The 26,686-nt window shown below is 47.1% G+C and overlaps 2 protein-coding genes across 15 annotated transcripts in view; both read right to left on the bottom strand.

Annotated features, from left to right (window-relative positions):
- Positions 1–92: 92 nt before the first annotated feature.
- LOC125969329 (PDZ and LIM domain protein 3) lies at positions 93–4,677 on the bottom strand. The gene is made up of 7 exons (XM_049721260.1): positions 4,511–4,677; positions 2,024–2,175; positions 1,880–1,964; positions 1,627–1,814; positions 868–995; positions 689–800; positions 93–408 (listed from the first exon to the last, which is right to left on the bottom strand). Exons 1-7 carry the CDS (start codon positions 4,601–4,603, stop codon positions 237–239), a joined length of 930 nt encoding a protein of 309 aa, XP_049577217.1. The 5' UTR covers positions 4,604–4,677; the 3' UTR covers positions 93–236.
- Positions 4,678–5,316: 639 nt separating this feature from the next.
- Positions 5,317–26,686, bottom strand: part of LOC125969320 (sorbin and SH3 domain-containing protein 2) — a 63,949-nt gene continuing 42,579 nt past the window's right edge. For 3 of the 14 annotated variants that reach the window (XM_049721237.1, XM_049721236.2, XM_049721238.1), the window contains 27 exons: positions 22,955–23,010; positions 22,432–22,521; positions 21,601–21,627; positions 21,424–21,542; positions 19,947–20,291; positions 19,014–19,140; positions 18,721–18,896; positions 18,093–18,159; positions 17,375–17,425; positions 17,090–17,303; positions 16,915–17,029; positions 16,108–16,179; positions 14,816–14,872; positions 14,310–14,359; positions 13,744–13,925; positions 11,884–13,557; positions 11,307–11,389; positions 10,908–11,005; positions 10,579–10,693; positions 10,369–10,497; positions 10,051–10,245; positions 9,293–9,919; positions 7,897–8,196; positions 7,432–7,500; positions 7,052–7,089; positions 6,847–6,953; positions 5,317–6,660 (listed from right to left, as the gene is read on the bottom strand). In XM_049721237.1, coding sequence (XP_049577194.1) covers positions 6,596–6,660; positions 6,847–6,953; positions 7,052–7,089; positions 7,432–7,500; positions 7,897–8,196; positions 9,293–9,919; positions 10,051–10,245; positions 10,369–10,497; positions 10,579–10,693; positions 10,908–11,005; positions 11,307–11,389; positions 11,884–13,557; positions 13,744–13,925; positions 14,310–14,359; positions 14,816–14,872; positions 16,108–16,179; positions 16,915–17,029; positions 17,090–17,303; positions 17,375–17,425; positions 18,093–18,159; positions 18,721–18,896; positions 19,014–19,140; positions 19,947–20,291; positions 21,424–21,542; positions 21,601–21,627; positions 22,432–22,521; positions 22,955–22,964 — 5,202 coding nt within the window. In that variant the 5' untranslated portion in view covers positions 22,965–23,010 and the 3' untranslated portion in view covers positions 5,317–6,595. Of the gene's footprint in view, positions 6,661–6,846; positions 6,954–7,051; positions 7,090–7,431; positions 7,501–7,896; positions 8,197–9,292; positions 9,920–10,050; positions 10,246–10,368; positions 10,498–10,578; positions 10,694–10,907; positions 11,006–11,306; positions 11,390–11,883; positions 13,558–13,743; positions 13,926–14,309; positions 14,360–14,815; positions 14,873–16,107; positions 16,180–16,914; positions 17,030–17,089; positions 17,304–17,374; positions 17,426–18,092; positions 18,160–18,720; positions 18,897–19,013; positions 19,141–19,946; positions 20,292–21,423; positions 21,543–21,600; positions 21,628–22,431; positions 22,856–22,954; positions 23,011–26,686 lie in introns of all 14 variants that reach the window. The other 11 variants (XM_049721231.2, XM_049721233.1, XM_049721242.2 and 8 more) reach the window with 9 other exon arrangements.

Here is a 26,686-nt window from a genome sequence, read left to right as displayed (position 1 = left end):
ATATATATATATATATATATATATATATATATATATATATATATATATATATATATATATATATATATATAATAAATAATAAAAGATAAAGATTGTTGGTAGGCTGAGGTGTCTTTATTGGCTCAATGATGAATCAAAAACTGGAAATGGGGACATTGGTGAACAGGAAGTGATGTCATTTAGCTGGACAGGAAAGCGGTGACCAGGCGGTGTCCCTCGGTGGGTGAGTCCCTTCCCTACAAGTCGTGACTCTCGGGTGGGGGTCTGCTCCTGGCCCGGGCGTGGGTCTCGCAGTACAGTTGGCCTTCCACGAAGAAATAACCCTTCTGCTTCAGATTGACGTCGCAGTCGGCGCACACGAAGCAAGTCGGGTGGCGGAACATGTCGCGGGCCTTCACCACTGTACCACTGTGAAAAAAGAAAAAAAAAATGCAAAAAGCAGCATTTAAATTTACTGGGTTTATTTTAAACATAAAAATTCCCAAGGTTTTTTTTTTAACAACTCCAAGCTATACAACTGGGAAATGAATACCCCACTCATTTGAAACAGATACGTTGGTTGTCTATGATCTGCCTTGCGCCATCTTGTGGCATGGTATAGAATTACAAGTCGTTCAAAGATTTTCACAGTTTTTGGTCCCTGTTATATTTGGCATTGTAATTTGATGGTACGTTAATATGCACTTACACAATGCCGTTTCCACACTTGTCGCAGATGGGAAGTTTCTGCAGGTTTCCGGTGGGAGCGCTGGGTTTGGTGGTGGGCGCCTTAACAGTCCTGGTCACTATCGGCTTAGTGCCTGCAGGAACCGTATCTCAGAACCTCATTCCATCAGCATTCCACATTTCGGGTCGTTGTGAACTGACCGTCGCTCTCGACATATTCCTGCAGCGCCTTGAAGGATCCCGACTGTCGAGGTTCTCCCGGTTCCTCATGGTCCTTCTGCAGCATGCGATAGACGTCCGAGTCCTCGATGTTAGCCAACGTCCTCGGGCTGCGTGCAAGAGCGCCACAAGGCTGATTCCATTTGCTTCAGTGGGTTTACCATTCGATTCAATTTGGCTCAGGTATCGCTTTCGCTCCCCAGAGATGGATTTATTCAATTTAATGAAAGAAAGAAAATGCATTTTACAAAATGATGCAAAATGGAAAAAAAAAAAGCTGAAATGCACAAAACAAGCAATATCGAACCGCTTAATACCTGTTGTGTATCTCTCAAGGTGAGATGGGCATATATTAACAGTTTTCTAAAAGTGTTTAAATTTGAATTTTGGATTTGCAAAGACTGTTTTTTTTTTTTTTATTGCTAAAAATTGTTGCAAATTTTTGGAAATATTTATATAATATTTATTTTTAAATATATTTACTAAAAAATACCACCTCACTTATTATACCTTGCATAACAGGTGAGGCACCAAACAATGAGTCATTCCACTTGACCTACAAAAACTCACTCGGCGCATCTTTCAACATACTAAGAGCGACCCCGAATGCCCGGCGCGGCCCGTCTAAGCAGGAAATGGCCGGGAACAACGCATTTATTGCTTCGTCATCAGGTTACGCAACACTCAAGCTTGGCTTGATGAATATTTATATTGTCATAGCGACATGACGGCGCTACTGACCTTTCGGATTTGGGCGCGACGATTCCTTTCATCTGTCCCTCCATGGCGTCCTGGATGTTCCCAGATGAGTAGAGCCCAATAGGTGTGTTATAGGTGGTGCTGACCACCTGACGCGTGTCGTCGATGTTGGCCGCCGCCACGAAGGGCTGAGCTCGCCGGTTGTGCGCCGTGCCGATGGCCTTGTACTCCTGCGCCAAAGGTCAAAGTTGAAACGGACAGACAGAAGCAGTTCAACTCGGGTACGACTACTAACCTGCGGTTCGGCTTCCAGGTTGACCTTAAAGGGGCTGACTTTGCCGTCTCCCGACACCAGCGGCGACCACAGTTTAGCTCCGCCTCTAAGAACACCACAAATATGGTTGGAATATAAAAAGATTTTGAAGAGATTTGCATTCACCTTTCCACGGTGAGCGTGAGCTGATTGGTCGCCTGTTTGATTTTGTTCTGAGCGTCGCAGTGCAGCATGTCGGCGGCGGATGAGTCCTCAATGGCCACGATCAGGTCGCCGGCGCAAAGGTTGGCCACGGACGCTTTGCTCCCAGGCGTGACCTAGGAAGAGGAGAGCGGTCATGTGGCGCATCCTTCCGTCACTTATTCATCCATTCTTACACTTCTGCTTTGGCGCTTCCTGGACTGATCTGCTATCAGATGGGAGAAGGCGAACGAGAGGTCGCAGAAGAGCAAGTTGAAGGTTGCCAAAGAACATTCTGGGGTGACCTTATTACATTACTACAGGCGCGCACACACAGCCACACAATGAGGTCATGTGACTATAAATAAGACCTTGAAAGTGGATTCCAAATGGGAGTGCTGATTTACAGCACGCATCAGATGTTTTGCTGCTTGGAATGTCAGAAATGAGCACTTTTTTTTTTTTTTAATCTTTTGTTTCTTCTTTTTTTGGGGGCGGGGATTCTCTTCATGCACCCAAACTATTTTTTAATTAGCAAAAAGTACTTTTGGTTTCCACAGAAATTTCCACAGATAATATTTAATTATCAATCACTACCAGTTCGATAGAAATATAAATACACATTTATTGTCATATACAGAAATTTTTATTTTCAGGATTGTTCTTTTTTGGTATAAGACAGAGACTTAGAGAAAATGCAAACAACGCATATTCGAGGCTTTGTTCTCGCTGTCATGTCGCCAAAATTAGCACACAGTTGGTGAACATGAGCTTGCATGTGGCAAAAAAATAAACAGATGTTTCCTCACGGGATCACTTGAGTCGCCAAAATAAACGCCACTGCATACTGACGAGGATGTTAACGGCTATCCACTGGAGATATTTATGTATGTTTTTATATGTTTATGTGCTGATAATGTTTCCGTATTGCATGGAAAGGAAAATAAGCAGCACAGGTGAAACGCAAAAGAAATATATTTTTCAAATTCAGTCACGCAATTATGTTGAAATGTTCAAATTTTCTGTCAAATAAGTAAAAAAAAAAACCCAAAAAACTTTAAATAAAAACATTGGTATTGCCCGGTTAATATCCGAAATTCTGAAGGTCTGCTATGTCACACGAAGTGTATGTGTGTATATATCGCTTTAAGAATAAAAGAAAAAAAAAAAAAACACAGCCAACGTTTGTGTTTACATTCTACTGGCAGCCCATAAAGACCAAGAGGTGATGTTCCTCTCCTAAAATGGCAGTGGAAGCACGCACACGCACAGACACACAGAGTGGCCTTGTAATGATGGCTCCAGTTGTTCCTGATGTCTTTTCCTAAGAATAGCACTCAGGCACTGGTGATGGATTAGTAGATCGAATCGCGTCTAAATTGTTGTAATGTTCCTGCTCTTGTGTCACTCTTCACATGTCATGCACGCTGCAAATGTGCTTTTCAACTTTCGTTATTCATGTCGTGTATTTGTTTTACCAACTTGTTGTCTTAACACTTCCCAAAAAGATCTCTTGGTCATCTTGGCTTTTAGAGCCTTGCGGGCCACTGTAGTTGTTTGGAGATAATATGATCTCTTTTGGTGTAGGGATGTTTGTTACCACTTTTTCAGACTTGTATGACTATCTACTCGAGTACGCACCGATACCAAGTAACGATACTACCAGTGTTCACGGTACATAACTTTTCAAATAAAACCGACAGATCATTCTGAAGGAAGACCTGAATTTCTTTCTGACATACACTACATTATGAGTTGCCGATGTGTCTAAAGGCAGCAGTAGAGCGCCAACTACTGGCAAGGAAGACTTATTCGACGTCAGTTTTCTTTTGTTTTCCTGGAGTACTAGTGGCTAGTATCGACCGGCTTCAAAAGGACCCGATACATTAATCCGACACCAGGAATCTGTAAATTGTACCGTAAATATCAGTCTGTCCACACACACACACACACTACATCGCAGTGTCTGGTAACATTTATTGGAACTCCCGCATGTGCTAAAAACCTTGTGTGTGTAATCCAGCGGATATAAAAAGTCTACACACCCCTGTTCAAATGTCAGGTTCTTGTGGTATAAAACTACCACACCAAGATAAAACAAAACTCTACCAACCATGTAACATAGGAACTATACAACTCATTTGGAAGAAAACAATAAAGCTGTTGCACACCCTCGTATAACTGTAATGGAATTCAGATTTTGGTGGGGAAGTGTTTCTTAGTTCCAAATTCTTGAAGCATCAAAATGTGGCATTTGTTCAGGGGTGTGTAGACTTTTTATATCCACTGCATATATACATATATATATATGACACAAGATGCTATTTGTATCTAAGCGTACAGCAAACACACTGGCACAGGTGCAAAGTCACTCCCATTTTGAAAGCAACCCCTTCCCCCCCAACCACCATAAGAACTTTTTTTTTTGGGAGATGGAACAAATGAGATGGAATAAATAAATCACAAACTCACCCTGGAGATGGTGAGTGGCTGGGCAAAGTCTTTGCCACCGACCAGACGGAAGCCCCAGGGGGCTGGCCCGTTCAGGACCACCTTGAATGCCATGGCCCCTTTCAGCGGCGACGTCCCGACACACTGAGGGGAGTCTGACAGTGAAGTGATATCAAGGAAGAACCCGTCGGGGGTGGACCGGGATGGTAGGCCGTGGTCCAACCCCCAAAAAGGAACGCCATTGGTCAGTTTTTTGGCACTCGCATTTCTTGTTCGGAATACTTCTCAGGACAGTACCCCCCACACACACACCTCCTCCCCCATCAAAAATCGTCCCCAAACAGTTTACAGCCTGGTGGCTCCCCCTCCAGCCCCCCTTCTTGACTCCACTCCTTTTTTGGTTTGCCCGCTCATATGCAGAGGTCCCGCAGGACACCCCCCCACCCACCCACCTTGGAGGACCGCCCAGCATCCTTTCATCCAACCCTTCTAAAAAACTGCATTATGGGATATTTTCTTAATGTCATTGGATTTGGAGTTTATTACTTCATAAAACTTAAGATAGAATTGATCCTACTTGCGTTTATTTTGGCCACGGTCCGCTAGCTTAATGCTGGATAGCATCTGCATAATGCTAATGCTGAAAAACATCTGCATTGACTTTTCCTACAGACTAATCATACACTTTGTCACAGCCTTAGCATAGCAGTCAATGTAATGCTCTTTTTATTTTAAAACCTATTCTTTACTGCCATGAAGTTATTGCAGAAGCCTTTAAAGCAGCAGAAAGAAAAAATGGCTCATAAATAATCGAAGAATAAAAGAGATAAGATCATAAATCTAAGCGTTTATTAATAATACAGCCCCGTAAAATGAAAAGTAGAAATACTTGACACTTGTGTGTGTGCGCATGTGTGGTTTGTTTACAAATAAGCGGTTTCCACTACATTATTCTTTAGGTATTTTTTGCATTTATCACATTACATGGCTATTGAGCTAGTTTTTTTTTTTTAAGGCGATATCAGTCTCAAAAAATGGTGTAGAAAACACCCACAAGATGGCGCTGTTGATCGGAAAGAATAGGGAAAAAATAATCAAGTTAGTGTTTTATAAAGCAGGTGGATGTTGACGACGTACAAAAGGCTTTGAAAACACACACGCACTGAAATGTGAGCAACACAATGTGAATTTATGATAAAAATTATATATCTTAAGGTGCTTCAACGGTAGTCAGTGTCCCAAAATAAAATAAAATAAAATTCCTTTGTGTGCCTTCACAGCTAAAATGTGGTTCAAAATATATGAGTCTGCAAATTTATGTCATCCAGACAACTAAAGTGACAGCTTTCAATCATGATAGCTTTTCTTAATCAGCGCACTACTGTATAGTTGACCAAAAAACACTCCAAACATAATTTAAAACATATATCCAAAACGCAAAATAATTTTTTTGTATTTAAAAAAAATCTAACAATTTAGACGTACTAAATTCACGTAAATGTGTATATATAAAACAAAATATTAAATCTTGCTTTTTCTGGGATGGCGCCTATGAATAGAAGCAATGGTTCCAAAGTGGGTTCAGTTGCATTCACCAACAATCGTAAATAAAGCAAAAACAAGGCTACAATCTTTCCCCAATGTTGGAGCGCCCATAAATACAAAAAGTGAAAATGTGGCAAGCCCTCTGACACTGACACACTTTCTTCTTCTTCTGAGGTGAAATCTGACATTAAACAAACAAACACAAATTGGTTAAAGTGCATCAACACTAGTGGTAACGGTGAACCGGTGACATTTACGTAACATAACTCAGAATTCATTGTCGAATGTCTTTGGGGTGAGAATTGTTTTGAAAAAAGAAGAAAAAAAAAAAAAAGTGTGCTGCAAACGCCAACAAAAAAGTGTCGTGGGCTTTTTCCGCCCTCCCCATTGTCGTCATTTTTCGTCTTGTCCGAAAAACAAAGAGTTGAAAACAACCAAAAATTGTACCGACGAGGTCTTCTGTTGAAGATGGCTAGTGAGAGCTGCGTCGCCATACGTACGTACACATACACGCGCGCACGTGTGTGCTGAAGTGGGGTTGGGGGCGGGGCCAGGAATCATTCACGGTAGCGGCTTCACATAGTTCCCTGGGAAGGTCCCAAACAACTTGCTTCGGCGAGATGTCCCTTTTGTGAACAATCAAGAACAATAACATATGAATGAGCCAAATGAAACGCTTGCCGATGACAGATGTAAACTTTGGGCTCGCAGTGACCTCCAGTGGCAGCTCATTGAATTACAAACCCAAAGTGAACAGTGGGAAGCACGGAATTCGTCTCTCCAAATAAATCATCTGTTGCGTCGTTGCTTACCGACAAACCATCCGTCGTCACACTTCTCCATCACGTCGATGATGTCGCCCTCCCTCAGTTCCAGCTCGTCTTCGTTACGCGGTGTGTAGTTGTACACGGCCTGGAAGCTAAAAAAACGCCAGTCGATTGTTACCTACCCGCATGATTGAGCACTTGCTACTGTCATAATTACTCCACAAAAGTTTACAGTGTAAACATGACTTACGGGTCTCCTCCGCCGTGGAGGGCTTCTTGGACTAATCGCTGAAAAGGAAAGAAAACATGCGGTTCAACTATTTTGTTCACGGACCAAAAGGGTCATTCAGAAATATTTTTGGAGAGAGTCTCATCTAACAACATGACATAGATTGCATCAATTTATCAACAATATAAAAAAAAAAAAAAAGGATTAGGATTTTTTCCACGTAAAAAAAACAACAAATGACATCAGGACTTCCTCCCAATTACACAAGAGGCTAACAATTTGTTAGCAACCAGGATCTATTGTACTCATCGGCGAAGTGACTTGAAATGACTTCCTGAAAGACGGTGTCACTTTCAAGCAACCCTTAGCACGCAGCGTTCAGCAAGAGGCAAAGACCCTACCCTTCGACCTCTAGCGGGCCTCCGAGACAAGATGGGGCTACGAGGCGGCTTCCCACCCACCACTGGATCCTGCTCGGCGGGCATACAAAAGGAGGCAGAATGTATGTTGGGCTTTTCCAACGCGAGCAAAACCAAGCCTCACGTCGAGCACAGGCTAAGCCAAACACAAACTCGCTAAAGGCTGACAATCACGGGAAACATCACAATGCAACCGCCATTGGCTCAAGCTCATCATCTTCAACCGCACGGTCGTTAGTGGGACAAAGTGCATTAGTGTCAACACCACACGCTATGAATTCCTACGAGAAATACGATCTAAAAGTATTTGAGAATTTTCTTTGCAAAAAGTTACTCTGCAGTAAATAGCCACTCTGAGCTCCACTACTGATTGGCCAGTCGTCATTCCCAAACAAGCCGCACCAAGTGTTAGAGTTCAGCCTCAGCAACCACCTGACACCAGTTTACCTTCATCTTGGGAGACCTACGGCCCGGGTGGGGCACAGCCGGGGGGGAGCGGCGGGAAAAGAGGAGCGGGGGGGAGGTGGACGAGGGAGACCTGGCAGTGTGGGGGGGAGTCAGTGGCTCTGGGGAGTGGAGAGGCGACAAGGGGGGAGAGGGCGAGACGGGAGGCGACGTGGAGAAGATGGGCAGGGGAGGGGGCCGAGGACGGGGGGAGGCCGGGGGAGAGTGCACGGGGCGCGGCGAGGAAGGTGACGGGGGGTCGGTGGGAGGAGAAGGTGAGCGAGTGGGGGAACAGACGTCAGCCTAGTGGGGGGCAATGACACACAACACTGAATACACAACTTCAATTAAACGGAAATATTAAGGCCCGACGAGATATGGAGGAAAGTTTTGAAACATTTTGAATGAATGAATAAAAAAAAATCCTATTTTATTCATTAATCAATATACATTGACTGCACATTTTTTAAAAGTTCTTAATGTTTACATATTCAGAGTGCTCAAGCCAACATGATAATATGAATTGATAAAAACATTGTGTTGAATAAAAAAATTAATAAAAAACTATTATCCTATTACATACAGACGTTTGAAAACCATCTGTTTATTTAGAAGAAAAAGGCCAATATTATTGATACAAATATATATACGTATATATATATGCACTAGGAAAAAAACTTCTTAAAATAATTATGTATGTATTTAGAAAACGCCTGCCTTCTGCTTCTACTTAAGAATCACTTCAACTAGACGCCTAGCACTATTTTGAGGACAAGGAAGACTTAAAAGAAAGTTTTTTAAAAAAAAAAGTCATAACATAATGTAAACTTCGTTCCAAAAAAAATGTTAGAAAGAATACTGGTGCATACTGAATTCTTGTATGAAGCAGATTTGCATCTACTTTTGTAACAAAATGTGTCATTTGAAATAGAAAACGAGGCATGCGACTGCAACATTCAACATGACAAATATTTTCCTCCATATCTTATCCAAGCTCCTCCAGCTATTTAAAACTTAGAACATGTTTCCGCCCCGCAGTACAGTTCAAAACTGAACTTTAATTCACAAACATGGAAAAAAAAAAAAAAAAAAATCTTAAATTTGTGTAACTTTACTCTTCTTATATTCAATAATGGTGGACACGTGTACTGACGTTGTTTAGTTCGCGTTACATCATATTTGATGTTAAAAAGGATGTTTGGTGTTGAGGCACAAAAAGGGCGACGGTATTTTGTTTCACGGAGGCACAGCTCTGTCGGTTTCCGGTTCCAGCAGGGACCCAAAAGCGATAGCTGGGCTCATTTATTTATTTAAAAAAAAAAAACGCACCTTAAAAAAAGGAAACTGTACTGCTTGGTGGAAACGGGGGCGTTTCAAAGAAAGCTCACAAATGCTCTACCTGTGTACCGAGTCTGCCTGTAAAAACATCTTCCTCATCCTCTCTAGCCTCCCCTTCCTCCTCCTCATCATCTTCTTCCTGAATGAATAACTCAATAACGGCCTTCCCTCTTGTTGACGGAGGCCTCTGAGACTCAACTGGGCTTTCGTTCGGGACACGGGCTCTCAAACACTCGTGTTCTGTTGATTCAATTGCTTCAGGCTGAGATTTGTCAAATCGAGGTTTAGTGGCGGAACATGCCGGTGACCCATCCGGGTCATCGGGAATTACAGAGAGCAGCTCATCGTAAGGGTCCGCGACACTGAGCTGGACGTCAAAGCGGCTCGGAGACGTCAAGGGCTCCGACGCCGCTCTCGGCGACTCGCTCGGCTTCGCCGCGGGCGACTGCTCGCCCGCGCTACGCCCTAAAACGTCGGAGGGATACTCGGCGGCGAGAGGCTTGTGGACGGACAGAGCGAGATGACCGGGGAGAGGGGGCGGAGTGGGGGGTGCGGGTGTGGCCGAGAGGGCGTGGGGGGGAGGGGCGTCCACGGTGAGGGAGAGCCACTCGTGGGTGACCGCCCGCAGCAGCGTGGACGGGCGGTCGTGGACGGGGGTGGGGGATGGAGGGGGTAGATGCGAGAAAGGCTTGGAAGAGAGAAGAGAAAGTAAAGATGCTGACAATCACAAGACAAAATATAAGCAACGTTAATCTAATTGATAGAAGAGTGATCCTCCCAAATCATCGACTTCCCACTGTTGCAGTGACGTTCCCTTACTTTGATGGGCGTGGAGCTGGATGTCCTGTAACCGTGGGGGTCCACGTGGTGGAGGTGGTGGACGGAGGTTTTGGAGGGCGAGCGCTTGAGCAGGTCCACGTAGGCTACGGGAAAGATGCCCTGTTTGGTGGTGTCTGGGATCTTGCCCTCGTACCAGTTCTGGTCCACCTGCCGGATCACGATCACTCTTTCGCCCTGTAGCAGACACAGAAACATAGCTTTGGACTAACTTTATGTGATCGAACCGGGAACCAGACCAAGTATCGATGCGTCGGATTCACTTGGCTGGCGTGCAGGCCCAGGGTGTGCGCAAGCTACCTTTCTGAGAGACAGCTCCACGTTGGTGTCAGCGTTGAAGTTGTAGCGAGCCACGGCCTCTCCGATCTCCCTGACGTGGGCGGGCGGAGGCGGGCGGCTGGGCTGCGGCTTCTCCAAAGACGCCATCTTCTAAAGATGCAGAATTGAGAGCTGATCAACGCCACGCATCGATTCTGAGTTTTGCCAGCTGCACGCTAGTGGTGCACTCACCTCCACGTAAGCTATTGGGAATATCCCCACCCGGCCTCTGTGCTCGCCTTCGTACCAGTTGCCGTCAATCTGCCTGATGATGTTCACCGCGTCGCCTTTTTTGAACGTCAGCTCCCTGTGACGCAGTCGGGTTATTTCACGCGAGGACAACGATTTACTCGTTGGAAGCCATGCGGTGTACGGATAGCAAAGGTGCAGTCAAAGCCAGTCAGGTGTGATGGTAGGATGTGAAAATGCTGGCGTAACAAACTACATGTAAAGTTCAATGGAGTGAACGGCCATTTTCTGACGTTTGGGGTTAAGGCGTTCATGCTTCAATCCGTACTCACTTAGCCGTCTGCGCCTTAAAGTCGTAAATAGCTCGAGCGGGCTGCTTCTGATGGAGGAGAGAGAACAGAATGAGTTGTGTCATCTGTTTATGGGATACCTAGAGGGAATAAAAAGTTGGAGACAGAAGAAAAGCAGCGGGTATTACCAGAGATAAACACCGAAACAATACAACCAACAATGCTAATGCTAACAAGCTAGTTGTTGTCATTTGGAGGCAGCGAGTATCACCAGATATACACCAAAACAATGCAACCAACAATGCTAATGCTAACAAGCTAATTGTTGTCATTTGGAGGCAGCGAGTACTTTCAGAGCTAAACACCAAAACAATACATCCAACAATGCTAATGCTAACAAGCCAGTTGTTGTCATTCGGTGGCACAATCGAGGGCTCCTACCTCTCTCTCGGGAGCTCCTCTTCGATTCTGGGGTGTGCGGCGCCCGTCCATAGTAGAATAACTTCTGGTGGGCACATCCTGGTCTGTGATTGGCGATAAGACAAAACAGCACGCAACGTTAGCGCACTTAGCATAGCAATGCCGTGAGGGACAACAATGGGCATGCTCACAATACGGTTGATGATGTCATTGCAATACGTACACAATGGCATGAAACCTTAACCCAAAATGTAACAGACACACATGCCAATACATTTACAAAAAAATGAGACATGGGGGGAAATATTTCAAATGATTGATCATACATTATTACAAAGAGATGGGCACCACTCTGAATACGGTAAATCCTCCTGACAGTCGAGATTTGGTGGAAAGCCAAATGCAAGTAGGCAGGGGTTCACTGTATTCTGTAAATTCCCATGTAATTTTAGAAAAGCCCTCAGTTGTCGGGACTAGACGCTGAAGACGGCTTTTTCTTGAGAATTTACAGTGGGAACATTCACGTAGTTATGTCAAGAAAACACAACATTGTGGTGAACAAGACAAAGAGCAAATGATGTCATTGCGTCATCTCCACCTGAATATAAAACACCATTCTCATTGCCATGCTCCTCCCCGTAATCATTACAGTTGGTGGCGTCCAAATGGCGTCCGTAACAGGCACTGACTGGCGACCGGATTCGGGGGGACTGCAACTGCGGCGTGAGTGGATCGCCCCGGTACGAGGCGTACCCGTCTGGGCCGGCCTCGTGCCAACACCTCCTTCCCGGCAACGAAGAGCTTCTTTCAGGCACGTTGGGCAGCAGCTCGGAGAGTATTCTCCTCAGGATGCTGTCGTCGGGGGTCCCGGCGCCCCTGTGACCACGCTCGGCTCGGATGTGCTCGTAGATGTCCCTCAGGGCGGCGTCCAGCGCTTCGTAGATGGCCTGCTTGGATTTTGGCCTGCTTCCGCGACTGTGACCGCTGCCGCCGCCGCCGCCGCCACCCTTTTTCTTGTGAAAAGGCACTGGGCTGACCAAGTAGGCCAGCTTGGACATGGACTGCTGGGACTCGGCGCTCTGGACCAGGGAGCGGATGCTGCGACTCGGAGGCGGAGGTCTCTGAGGGTCCTGACGGGCCCGCTGACGCTCGTGCCGGAGCATGGTGGTGAAGCGGGTGTAGGAGGCCGGGCAGCGACCCTTGCAAGAGCTAATGAGGTGTCTATGTTGGTAGCCCTGGTTCTGGCCCACACTCTGGTGACCAGGGTGGTGATGGTGGTGAAGGTGATGACGGCGGTGTTGGTGCAGAATGGCGGAGCCGTACAAGCTCTCAGAGGACGTCAAGGAGCAGTGGTCAAAGTCGCTCTCGCTGCAAAAGGAAGAGCCCTCCACTTGGATGAAGTCGCTGAGGTCCGAGGCGATGGCATCTTGCTCGCTGTCCGAGTAGTCGGCTTGCGGCACTCGTGGGGCGGGAGGAGCCAGGGAGGAGGCCCCGCGGTTGGGTTCCGGCCCCACGCGAGGCTGACCCTCGGGTGGGCTACGAGGTTTGCGCGACTGGTCCGTGGCGCGAGGTGCCGGCTGATTGCCGCTGTCGTCCTCCTCCAGTAGAGACTCGATGGAGAAACGGCGTTTTGGAAAACTTGGCGTGGCGCCGCCGCTGCTCGCTCGGGATGATGAGCCACCTGGCGTGGTGGCGCCCGACGCCGCCTCGCTGTCTCCCAAGTTGGGCATGGATTTGGACTTCTCGATAAGACTCTCAAAGGTGGAGATGCGCGTGGGCACGGTATCGCGCGGCACTTCCGATCCACCAGAGGGCGCCCAAGGGGAGAGGCGGTGCAGGTGCAGATGGGGCTGCTGCTCCAGCTCTAGGATGCGAGCGCGGACCGAACGGATCACATCGGACGGGAGCAGGTGAGCCCTGTCGATGTGGTGCATCTTGCGGTAGAGCTTGAGGAAAGCCGGGGAGTCGTGCGGCAGCCGGCGCCGGAGGCGCGGCACCGAGCCCACGGACCCATTGGAGCCCGAGCGGTCGCACAGCAGCGAGCCGGCGCTTTCCGAACGGCAGGCGCGACGCCGGTTTGGACTGTCGCCCAGCAAGTCGTCGCAGCTCCGCGACCTGAGCTTGCTGCTGGGCGGGGGCGGCACTGGAGCCTCCTCGCAGGAGGTCGCCGGCGCCTCCTCTGGGAAACGTAGCGGAACCGGGGGCAGGGAGGAGTGACAGCAAGGACCCGGAGAGGTCAAAGTGTTTGAATACATGACGCATGCGGCCCCACCTTTTTTTTTGTGTGTTTTTTTTAAAGACGTCCCACAAGAGAGCAGCGTGGTAGGAAAGGAGAAGAAGAAAAAGCAGGAAAGCATGTTAAGCAGTCAGCGAGCAAGAAAGGGCGGAACGGAAGGAGGGGAAGCTTTTACAATCAAAACACACAAGAGACAAAATGGGAGCCCGTCCAAGTTTGTACCTTTGGTGCGTGAGGGCGAGGACGGCGAGGAGCGAGTGACGGGCTTCTTGGGGGCGCCGCCGGCGGACCTGCTGGCGTCGGGCGCTTTGGGCGACGTCGCCGCTTGGCTTGGCTGCGGCAGAGAGTTCGCCTGGGGGCCGGCAGGCTCTGACTTCCTTCGCTTTCTGTAGTCGCTGGCAGCGCTGAAACACGGCAATAACGTTCCAACAACATATTGGGAAAGACTTTTTGGTGCTCATTTAAAAAGCCACGCTTGACAACTCAACCTATTCATTACATTCTATTTTTGCTCACTGTGTCAGTTCTAGTCAGAGCAAAGGATGAGGACAAGGAAAGGATGGAGCGAGGAGGAGAAGGTCACACTCAAAAGGTTTGTGGAGAGCGAGGAAGATATCCAACGCATCGCTTTGAGCAAATAAAGGCGGATCCATTTAAATGTCAACAAGAGGGGAGCAAGGACAAGGACAAGAGAACAGTGCTCTATCGGAGCATGGAGCCGTGATGTTGACAAGATGGGGGAGGGGCAAAATGGGGGGGGGCAAAAATAAAAGAAACAAGAGGGTTACCTCGAAGGTCTTTCGTGGAGCTTGTCGGCAGGAGCGACCAGCAGGGTCGCCTGGAAGACAGATGAAAATAAGAAAAGAAAAATAAGCCGGGCTGAAGAAGGAAGGAAACAAAAGCTGGAGCGACTTCCGATTGCACCGTATCCTGCACGCTCCTCTGGATGTGTCACACTCAAAAGGCCCCCCCGCCCCCCTTCCCCTACCGGCGTCACGGAGATGATGGTTCCACGTGGTGAACCTTAGCAAAAACAAAGCACCGCTTGCGCTCTGGAGAAGGAAGGCTGATTAGCAAAGGAGCTATGCTAAAGGTGGCATGGGGGAAGGGAGGAGGGGGGGGGGGGGGTCCAAATGCTGCCATATAAACATGGCCTGGATCAACTGGAACGGACCTAAATAATGAAGTATCATTCAACACTAACAAAGTGTAAACAAAGGCAACTCGCTGTAATACGGCATGATATTATTTTCAGAAGCCTCGTTCAACACGACAACAGTCATACATCAATTACCTCAATGCGCTGGCGAGCCGAGACGTCTGGATTATAATCCAGCCGTTTTTTAGGAGGCTTGAGCGGCAGGGATGAGCGTGGGAGGAGGAAGAGGAAGAGGAGGAAGGTGAAGATGAGGTGAAGGAGGAGAAGCAGCGGTGGCATCATGGGGAGCGGTAGAAAAGAAGGAAAACAAAAAAACATGTGGAGAAGAGTGGACACCCATTAGAGAAGTCGGATATTTATGCATGGATTAATTTCCGAATCACACACACGCACATGCAGAGCGAACGGTCTTTTTTTTTTTTTTAAAGTTGGTCACAAGCAACCCAATAAAAGATTGGAGATATTTGAAAGATAATCATTTTTACTTTTGATTAAATGTCAAAAGTCACATCATGTCACTGAATACATTTGTACAACCGCAATAAGATTGTTGAGGTTTTTGTAAAATACTCATCGATACAAAATTCAAAATTGAAGTGACCGCCGAGTGCATATAAACACACACACACACACACACACACACACACACACACACACACACACACACACACACACACACACACACACACACACACACACACACACACACAATGTGTTCATGCAGTGTGAGCAATGAAGCAAAAGAAAAGGGGTTGTGACAAAAACACACTGCAGTGTATTAGTTGCGTCTAAATAGCACTAACACTTTCCTCCAGCAGAGGGCGCTAAAGCCACTAAACTACAGAAAGAGTTTTCCACTTTCTACTGGATTGAAAGGGGCTTGTCAATTATTTTTCATTTTGTGGTGGTGGTTGTTTAACTTCACACTCTCTTCCTGGCTTTCCTCAAACATTTTCAAAAGTTGCTGCTCCACCTGATATTAACTCAGAAGCTGGGAAATTAGGGAATTTGCTTCCCGCCGTCCATTCCATGTTGGGACTTTAAACACAGAATGACTTTGAGCTTCAACTGTATACTTTTTTTTTTAATTATTATTACTGACCAGTAATTTAGCCTGACTGCTTTTGACAGTTTCTACCACTAATTAAAAATGACAGGTCTGATACTCAATATGTCAATGCCTGATAGCAAACAAACCTGCAAATTAAATCCAGAAAGGACAGTTGGTGGGGGAGAGAGAAGCAACAGCAAGCACTCAACAAACTACTACTTCATGCCCACACAGCTATCCCCACCCAGTCTACTTGTACACACACACACACACACACATACGCTCACACACACGCACGAGTAAAAGTGAGTGCAGCCCTCTAGTAGAAGGCGAGAGAGGGCTCACAAGTAGCTAGGCGGCCTACAAGCTAACTTACCGGGCGGCCAAACTCCAGCTCGGAAAAGAACTTATACCAAGGCTCGTTCTCTAAATCTATGTCATCATAGGTCTGGAAAAAAAAAATGTGACAGTGGGAAGAGAGACAAGAAAGAAGAAGAAGGAAGTATGGAGAGAAGTCAAACATGGAGTGTATGGTTAGGGAGGAGGAACATGTGAGGGAGGTGGATGCGGACCATGGGTGAAGATTTGGAGGGCAAAAGAAATAAAAAGCTATTCCAAATAGGAACATAAATATATAGGGCTTCTTTTGTTCCGATTTCTAACCCTATTCCTGCACAGATGCCAGAGCGCGTTTTTTATCCCATCCATCTGGCCTAACTGCGGTTTGTGGGGGAACGCTGAGTCAGCTTGAAAAGCAGAGAGGCTTGGTGGTGGCTGCTGACAGCACTGTGCAATCAACACTCACAAAGGCAACACAATGAGGAGTGCAATTGAAAAAAACAAAACAAAAAAACACATCGCGTATTTACTCAGCGTTAGAATTACGAGGCCCAGCACGACCATTCATTAAGATGAGTGCACTCGGAGCTCGCAAGTGGGCCGGGTGTTTATTTTTGTTTGACACGCTAGTTATGAGTCTTTTCTGTTATCTGAAATGACAGTGAATAAAAAAATATTCAAATATAGTAAAAAAACAACAACCATAAAACAAAACAAAAAAATCAACAATTAATCATGAACTGATTGATCCCACTTGGAAAATGGCCGAAATGTTTCAATAATAAAAATACATTGCTGGCACATGGAGTTGTTATTTATGAAATGGAAAAAAAAAAATACTTACAGCTCTTTCGTGCTCTAAAATGGAGGACTTCCCTGGTTCATATTCAAAAATACTCCTCGGCTCAGCGCGGTACTTTCGCGTGTCCACTTTCCTGTCGGGTGGACCCCATTGGTTCCTACAGAAAAGAAGCGTTACGTCGCTCCAAAACTCCAAATTGACGTGAATAATCTCTCACGTATCCGGCGTGTCTCTGTCACGGTCGCTGTCTCGGGCTCTCAACTGCAGCAAGGAGGGTGCGGGCGGCGGCGGGGGCACGGGCGACGGCGAGGGATCCCGGGCGGCGTGGCGTAGTCCGCCGCTGTCCGACAGGCTCTTGGCGAGCGGCCTGTAGGTGTGCGTGCGTGGGGCCGGGTGGGCCAAGGTGGCGTTTGGCGGCACACCGTAGTCGTCTGTTTAAGATGGACGACAACATATAAACAACTTCCCGTGATGATTTGTCAATTCGTAAAGCGTAGCTCACCATTGTTAACGACGGCGTATGTTGCGCTGTAGGTGTCCGAATAGTCGTCGTCTGAAAAATAAGGTGCAGATGAGACAATCACAAGTGTAATTTTTTTGGCGTGCGTTAAATAATCTCAACATTTGGCAGATGTCTCCGATTGCTTTGCTTTTTCCACTCCAAGAAAAATCTTCCCTTTATTTGTCCAGTGCTCTGCTCCGGCCGGCCACGACATTCCCCCTATTGGCCTGGACTATATTTAGCATTGTATGCCATCCACGCCTCCCCCCCCGAAACCACACACACGTTTCATGCCTTGATCAGCCAGCTGTGAAGCTTTAAAAGGTCTCCCACGTTTCCACTTTTCCAGATAAAACCAGCCGTTGACTTGTCGCTTTTGAGGTCGACGGCACCCCACCGAGGTATTTTGCTTGTCTTCATACATCGGGATGAAAACACTCACACGCACAATTACGCAATCAAGCTTTGGTATTTCTAGCCCGAGCGGTCAGGAACAAACAAGCCCTATGCTGGACTGGACGTTTGCGGTCAGACTTTCCAAATTGGAGCGCTTTTTTTCCCCCGGGACGGATTGTGTCTTATTAGCAAGTCTTCACCAGCAGCCTAATGAGTTCTGGCTCGGGGACCGAGGAAGCTCTTTGCCAGGGGAGCCGTCATTAATTCATCACGCAATGAATGGGGAGCTTCTTAGGGTCACGGTACAGTCACGTTCACCTACCCGCTTTGTGGACCTTGTGGATCTGTTTGAACATGGTTTTGTACCAGTCCTTGGGCCGATCCACCGTCTATGGGGAGAGGAAGAAAAATGTTAGCGTAGCAACTGTTAGCACGCGGAAAAGTGTCTCCTGTTCGTTCACCCGACGGATTTATAATGTTTTGTATTGACTGCTTGTACTGCATATCAATGGCAAGAAAGCCACAGAGTTCTTTGTCTGTAGCCCAAATGGCCATCTGCCACTTTGCCATATATATATTAATAATATATTTTACGTGAAGTGTGGTATGTACGCTACACATCTCGAGTCACTCACACTTAATGGTGCCTTTATTCACTCGCACTAAAAACGGTGCTTGGCCTCAGCAATAAAAAACAGAAGAGGCTCGGCAGAGAGGGAGAGTGTTGGCCGGCGCATGTAAAGCGCCCGGACTGGGGGCCAATTACCACTTCACTCTCCACGGTTACCACATGGAGAGGCCGCAAAAATGTTTGTCTGCTCACAAAGGGACGTGTCTGGAGGGACTCCTCGTCTTTCTTCTTATTTCTGTTCTTGTCCGTTGACATGGAGCCGTAACAGGAGCGAATGCTAATACGCGCTAATCCTCTCCACCGCTGTCAAAATGCTCACCGTGCGGATGGCAATGGGGATGCCCGACTCGTCCACGGGTCCGATGCCTTCGTAGTGGGGGGCTTTGATGACGGACACCTTGGTTTCCTCCTCGGAGAAGCGGGCGATGGGCACGGTGCTGCTGAAGCTGGCGTCGCCCGACACCACGGACTCTCGGGTAAACGCCTCGCTGCCTTCTGAAGCAGAGAATATACAGACTGTATATATATATATTTTTTATACATATATATCTGTACATTTTTTTATTTTATTTATTTATTTGCTTTTTGATGAGACTAAAATATAATGGTTACCAGAGGTCTGGCTCTGCCTCAGGAGTCCGGTGCGGAATGAAGCGGGCGGCGGCGGGTAAGATGGCGGCGAAAGCGGCCTGGCGCTGTGGCCCGTGCCGCCGTTCATAGCATGAGAGAGCACCTGGCCCTGTGAGGAGGGCGACCACAAACAGAAGATAATCAACACACGTGTTAATTCCATGACGTCAATGTGTTCTAAAAAGGGAAGGACGGCTGATTCCAGGAGGACAGTCCCAAAAAAATTAAACAATAGACAACAGACAGACCGAGTCTCCATTAGTTTGGTTATAGCGTCAAGCGCACGCACGCACGCACATACACACAGTGGACATGATGGAAGGCTACTCTGAAGGAAGCGCTTCCATCCAAAGTGATACAGAGACAAATTATTTCACATTAAAAAGGTATTTGAATAAACGATTGTTAGTCGCTGATGACAATATTGCTGAATGAGAAGCAAAACTACAGGACAGTTCTACTTGTGTTGATGATAATGACAACGAGGCACTAAAGCTTACATTTCTGTGTAAAGCATCTCAGATGCACTCGCACCTCCAGAAATAGCAGTCGGGAAGTGGTTTTGCTCAGCCGCGGAGAGAAACTGACATTGATTTTCAAATGAGGTCGTCATTTTTTGCTTCTGTGTTGTAATGAAAATGGACTTCAATGTCAGTCACCTTTCTTGGTTCGTGAATCAGAGCTATAAAGTTACAGCCGGAGCATTACACAGAAAGGAACAAAGAACGGCGCTTTGAGTGCAGAGGTGTCGCGTGGGCTCGGGCGAACGTCTGGAATCAAGCAGGTGGTTTAGAACAGGCTCTTAGTGGCAGATGAAAGCAACACGTGGTGGCGCGGCATGGCGAGCCCATGCGAGTCGGCGGAGCGGCGCTTTTTTGCGTAAATGCGGCGGTGACTTGCTGGGATCATAATTACGTTAGTGACAGTGGCTGCTGCTGCGGCGGCGGCTGTTAGCGCGTCGTCGGGGCCAGCGGCGGTGAAGACCGAGACGTGGCTGAGGGTGGGCGACGGCGTGGGCGAAGCGCCGGGCGAGTCCAGGCTACAGATCTGCAGCTCGTCCAGCAGACCCGCCGTGGAGGAGGAGTAGTGGCTGAGGGCCGAGACGGTCACGGGGGAGGCGGGGGGCGACGCGGCCGCGCTCGCGACATACGGGCTGGGTGACAGCCCCTTGGACATTAGGCCCGACGGGTAGTCGAGAGATTCGGAGCTGCGGCTCAGAAAGGGGGAGTGACGTGCTGTGGAGTCAAGGGGGAGGGGGGCCTGGTGATGAAGGAGGGAGGGGGGGGAGGGAGGAAGAGAGCTTAGTGGCCTTGCTCATTAGCAGCCCCGTCACAAAGCATGAGCAGAAGCAACACGGAGAAGCGTCACGAGGCCGCGGCGGGTCTTCATTGATTCATGCTGTGGATGGAAAAGGCTTCGTTAGTCCAAGTGCAAATAGACTACATGGACACCGAGGGTCGTCGCAACCCCATCTGCACTGTCCATATAATGTACTTTACACTTACTTGCAGTTACGTAATACACAACAGAGGGTCAGACAAGATGCTCACACACGACAAGAACCAAAGTTAGTTGACTCGCTTGCATGGCAGCACCAAGTTGGAAAAACCCAAAAGCGATACAAGTCGGTGTGTGTGGTTTTTGTTTCTCCCCACTTTGCTGCCACCAAGATCATCTTCAATTGAATTTGAGCTGTCTGTTTCTTGTACCAACAGCTCAGCAGGAGAAGGCCTCGGTGGGACCGCCGGAGGAGACTTCAGGTCCTGAGATGGATCGAAACCTGGTGATGGTGGTGGTGCGTGAGTTGAGGTCGCGGCGGGTTGGTTTGAAGGCTCTGGATCCTTCTGGCTTTCCGGGAACAATTTGATGGAGAGCGAGGAGGTCCTTGTGGAGGGTTGAGGAGGGGTGGTCAGGAGGTGCACGGGAGGAGGGGGGGAGGGGCTTGCTGCGGTCTCAACGTTAAGGTGTTCAGGCGGATCTGGGATGGTGACGGGGGTCAGTGTCAGACTGGATACCTTGCGTTCCTGGACTCGCGTGTTAGCCGATGCGTCATTCGGGAGAGAGTTAGCGCTGCTTTCCGTGTGTGAGGAAACGCGAGTAAAAGTGTAGGACTCTTTTAAAGTTGCTTGCTCTTTGTGGGAGAACATTATTTGGCTTCCGGAACTCAGGTTGTCAGCTAAAAGAGTGAGTGAGTTGGAGGCGGAAGGGTTAGCGATGGCTGGCGTGAAATGCAAGCTATCTTTTCGTGAAGGGGGCGAGGGTATGTGATTGTCATCCTTGCGGACCAAATCCAAGTTAAAAAAAAATAAAAAACACATCCGTTTCGATTATTGTCACATGACAAACCAGAAGTCGAAAACTTAAGTGTTCAAGACTATTAGAGATTTTTTACCTGCGATTTTCGGTCCTGCAAGTTGGGCCTGACGCTGCGGAAGCCTTTGGCGGCCAGAGACGAGCTGATCGAGTCGCCGTTCTTAAGGCCATCGGTTGCGCTGTGAGACCGCCAAGAACCTGAAGGAGGCTTAATTAGCATCAGTAGCCAAACAGAATAAAACGCAAGAAGACTTACTGTAGTCTGTTGAGTGAGGATCACTCCCTGGAGAACAGCGACACACACAAAAAAAAAAAAAGTCAAAGATTTAATCCGGAAAAATTTCAGGACTTGTCCAGTTCTGAGTTACCAGTGGTTAAGAAACAAATTAAACTTGTATCCCAAGAAACTGCTGCTTTTACTTTCAAGACATTTAAAGCAACATTTTGGGGTGAAATTCCAAAAGGTGGGAGAAAAAAAACCTTCAGGGGGACACTTTCGAGGTCCCACTGAATTGTGAACAATGAGTCCAGATTCCAACATTGCACCACAACAAATCCAACACAGCTTAAGTGACCCTGAACAAAGTGTACTCAAACAGCTTTTGTTGTAACTCGGCCCTTTTTTCATCACCGAATCCCTATTGTTGATTGCAACCTTGGGAAAAAATAACAAAAACATATTTGTAGAAACATGCGCACCGGATCGTCCACTCAAATTAAACTGTGATAGACTCCCAATGGAGTCAAGCACTCTTAGAAAAAATGGATGGATGGTATTTTGAGAAAAGTTAAGGGACCTTTCAACTCATAAATGTTGCCCTTGAATCAAAACAGGCAATATAAACATTAAGATTGGATAAAAAAAAAACGAAGTATGATTGTCTAAAAACCACAAGGGGCTTAAGCAGAACATGACAGATGCAAGCTGTCGTGAGTTTAACGACCAAGATGACATTTTTTAAACCCCCAAAGGTTGACAACAAAAAGCAACAAAATAACACAACAAAAATAAGAGCCATTGCTATATTAGGATGTTAAAACTATGCCTTCTTTGTTCACTTGGGAAAGGGGGCGGGGGGTTTAGTACCTGAGGCCAGATTGGGTGAGCTCTGGACCCTCTTCATGGGCGAGAGCGTGAGCGTCACGGCGACGCTTTTGCGAGCACATCCGCCGCTGTCTGAGAACATCCCGGCCGGGTGGTCACATGCACAGCAAACGCATGCAGACGAACACACGGCGCAAACAAAGCACATGCACAGAGAAAATCACAGCAGCACAAACAAAATGATTTTTTTTTTTTTTTTTGGCGTGACCTAAAAAGTTTTGATATTGAACAATCGATTTCGGCTAAACATGGCTTTTTTTTGTCGCTGTGGAAAAGGTGCGCCAACTCTTTCGGGTTGTTGACGGTGAGAACAATGTGAACCTTGGCACAGCGCGTGCGTGTAGATTTTCAAGATGAAGCGCTCATCTCCAGCTGGCACAGTAGTACGCGAGTTTGCTCGGGACGACTGCCAAGTCACATCGAGGTTCTCAGTCAAATATCATTGAGCTCATTATGGACCGACGCCAGAGCGGCAAATGAGTGACGCTAAGAATTTCGACCGTACCTGTGTTCATATTGAAGAGCACTTTGTCGAGATTCAAAGCTGGGTGACGCGCCGTCCTGCAAAAATCAGAAAAAGATTTTTTCGTTTATAAATATATATTTTGTCTTTGACTCTAGCCACAGCGTCCAGGTCACACGATATAGAACGCAATGTTCGCTGCGCCCATAACTCTCTCGTGTCGCTCTAAGCTAAAGAAGGCGCGATCGCCATGGAGGAAATTGAAAACCGAAAAGACTCGGCCGGCTGGCCGCATTTGTGAGTGGCACGTCACGGTGAGACTCGAGTTATGGCTCGCGTAATGTAAGCGCATGGCTAGCGTGCCGTGTCATTTAGCTTCATTGTTCGATTTTCTGGCGACAAACTCGTTACATTAAAGAAACGTTGCTGCCGAGCTCCGCCCACACATAACGATAAAGACTGAGATTCTTTGCGATTCGTATACAATTTGGACAAACCGGCAAGTGCGTGTTCACCACTTCTGTAATGAACCAAAACAAACCCTGAAAAGGATCAACGTGACCCGAAAAAAAGCTTCTTCAAACTAAAATATAAATGCTACAAAAAGGTACAGAACATAAAATTTATCGAGGTTTCATTACAGGCTCCACTTACGTGGGGGATTCATTTTGGGAAAAGGCATGCGGCCTTATGAATGCTAAGTGCTTCGGGCTACCGACTGAAGGGATAACGCGGGCGCGCCGTTAAGCTAGCTGACACATTTACGACCTGGATTGAGACAAAAATCGAGGCTCGCGTCATCCACGCATATAAACAGCCGGGATGAGCGCCACCGCGACGGCAACAAAACATTTCGGCAGGTGCCGCAAAAGGCACAAATGACTTCCCCCTTAGCCGTGGATCCACATTCCGCGCGCTAACGCAAATAGAAGCACTTTACACCACCATCATCGACTGTCCCATTAACACCGGGCTGCCTCGCAAACAAGGCGATTCGTTTCCGCGTGCTCGTGGAACGAGGGCTGAAACAAAGTTGACCGTCTACGACAACAATTGATCGTCAGAAAGACTTTAAGACCAATTATACGCGTTTCTGCACTTTATGCTGCAGATGTTTAATTCTTCCAGCAACAGAGGTATACATTTTTTTGTCTAGAAAATTAAAAATTGTGTCTTAACATTTTTTTCCGTTGAATTTTTTATTTACTTATCGATCTAAAAGTATGACTGACTCATAACGGCAGCGTCACCTTTTGGGGTCAACCCTAATGGGGACTGTTAAGCCGAGGCGGCTCTCGTTGTAGTTATTTCCGTAGGTGTCGGTTTTATGAATTGGATGAGGCATAAAATGCTCCGAGAGGGGTAAATCATCGATATTTAACCGAGGGAAAGCGTTTTACAAGACGCCGGCCGGGTCTATATCGAGCCGTGGGTTGTGGGATACTTTCGGCCCCTGGAGAGTCAATCTTCACCTTCGCACGCCGTCCCTCGTAAATCTATCTGCGAGCGGCGCGCGCACCGGGCGGAGCGGGTAAATCATGAGAGGTGGCGTCACGAGCTGGCGGCATCCAAATGATGGTCGGCTTGTAAATAGGATCGTGTTTCTCGGGGGCAGATCTGCGGCGTCACAGCAGCTGCGACTGCGCTACGAATGTTATGGCTGGACGAAAGCAACCTCGTGAAGCTCACTCGATTTTGCAGGCGAGGCAAAAATTTTCAGTTGGGAGTTTTGGTAGGTGGCCGCAACATAAGAGTTGGACCTGCCGGACTTGTTTTGAATCCCAGGCCGAATGTTGTTTTGACCCCCAGAAATGCATTCACGAAAATATGCCGTATTTAAAAGAATGAAAGCCTTATTTGGGAAAAGTTTTTCTTCCTGTTGGCTAGTCGGCAGACCCGCCGTGTCTCAGAGGACATTCATGTCACATCTCCGGAGGGACCGAAGTTTTTACACGAGGACCTCATTGATAACGAGCAGGGATATTTGATTTTCAGCACACAAGAACAACTTCTGTATCAGCTACGAACGAGTTCCTCGAGTCTTTAAATCCATCGTCTGATGAGCTTAATCTGTTGACATCCTTTGGGTGGCTGTCCCAGAGACGGACGGCGCCGGGGTCAGGACCCTTGAGGCTATCGAGCTTATCTCCCTTGTTCACTCTCGCCTGCTCTTGACATAAATAGCACATCCACCCGTCTGTTTAGCGGTTTCATTTGTTAGCATCGTTAGCATCTGGTTATTAAAACAAAAAGATGCTGTTCTAGCAGTAGACAGATGCTTTCAAAAGTGGGTCAACCAAAAAAAAATATAAAAACAAATACAAAATACTGCACATGGTTGGTTTTGATCAAGTTGAGGTTTTGAGCACCTGCAGCTGTGACTTTTTGGTTTTACACTCTCACGGTTATTACATTGGCGTATGATTACGCATGGACGTCTTTTTTGTGGTACACCATAGCCTAAATTACAGTCGCTGGATAAACCGCAGTAAATTTAGGCGACTCAAAAGGAACTCACTTCAAGTGGAATAGAAGACTTAAAATTTCGGACTTTTTTTTTTTTGGGATTGTACAATGAGATATAACTTTTCGTCACTCGGAAAAATGCGGTCGAACATCGATTAGCTCAGTTAACATGTTGATAGTCGAACTTTACTTGAATTTGAGATTAACGGTAGGTGTACTAAATGATTCCAAATTTGCTTATGAAGTAAGGATCACCCACTAAATCGGTTGACCCGGTCGGAGCAAGATTTTAGCATTCAGCGCGTCTGAACATTTCCTTGTGAGGCAGCGGGCACAAGAGTGCTGACCTCATTTGCTACTTTGCAGCCTGAGTCAAACATTTCACTGAGGTTTTGCTTTTTCAGTCCCCCCTTCAGGATTCCACAGAGTAAATGTTCAACTACAACGCAATGCCAAGTATGCGAGACCTGAGCTGGCATTTCGAGTGGACACTGTGCTGGATTTACGGGGAGGGCGCTCAAACTGTCACGTTCGCGACAAAGACGTAACGTGTAAAGAACAAATTAAAAATAAGAAATTCAAACTTTGATGCCGGCTGGATTAAAATAATTGTTATGGTCGGTTTTCATGCAAAACAACTACAAATACGCAAGCAAATTAAGCTCGTCTAACATCTGCTTGGTAAACAACTTCATATTGGTTCTTGGCTTAGCTTGTGTGTTATGCTGGAAAAAAATTATTTCGCAGTTGATGGTGGTTTTAATCAGCATGTCGTCTATCCAAAACAACGCAATGGCATTCGGCATTTGGTTTTAATCAGCCCCACGCTCAACAAGTCTTTGTCATCTTGCCTTGTTTGTTCAACCTCACCACTCATTACTGGAGCGCCCGTCGGGAGGCCGATACGCTGACCCCGAGCCCGTCGGCGGCGCAAGCGACACAGGGGCCCCCGTGTGTTCGGCGGATTGCGTCACGGGCGCCGCTAACGAGCAACGGGAGCGCTAATGCAATTATGCAACGACAAGCCCGGTGACTCTCTGGAGTCGAGGGCGCGGAAGGAGACGGGATTACATGTGACAAGTGGAGGCGTCTTGTCGGTTCTATACGCGGCTCTGGATGGCGGCGGAAAGGGCACAGGGGGGGTGTGAAGGGACACATGGACTGAATGTAAATTGGAACCGGGCTGAGCCATGAATTGATGTCGTCCGCCGAACGAGCTACACGCGACAAAACAAGTTCCTTTCGGTCTAAAAACAATTGTTTTGTCTGATATTGCTTCTAGCGGAAACTGAAGTCATAAATTAAAAA

Source organism: Syngnathus scovelli, chromosome 5, assembly GCF_024217435.2.
Source record: "Syngnathus scovelli strain Florida chromosome 5, RoL_Ssco_1.2, whole genome shotgun sequence".
NCBI classification, from domain to species: Eukaryota; Metazoa; Chordata; class Actinopteri; order Syngnathiformes; family Syngnathidae; genus Syngnathus; species Syngnathus scovelli.
Note: the sequence above shows the minus strand (reverse complement) of the source record. Positions and strands in the feature narration are given on the sequence as shown.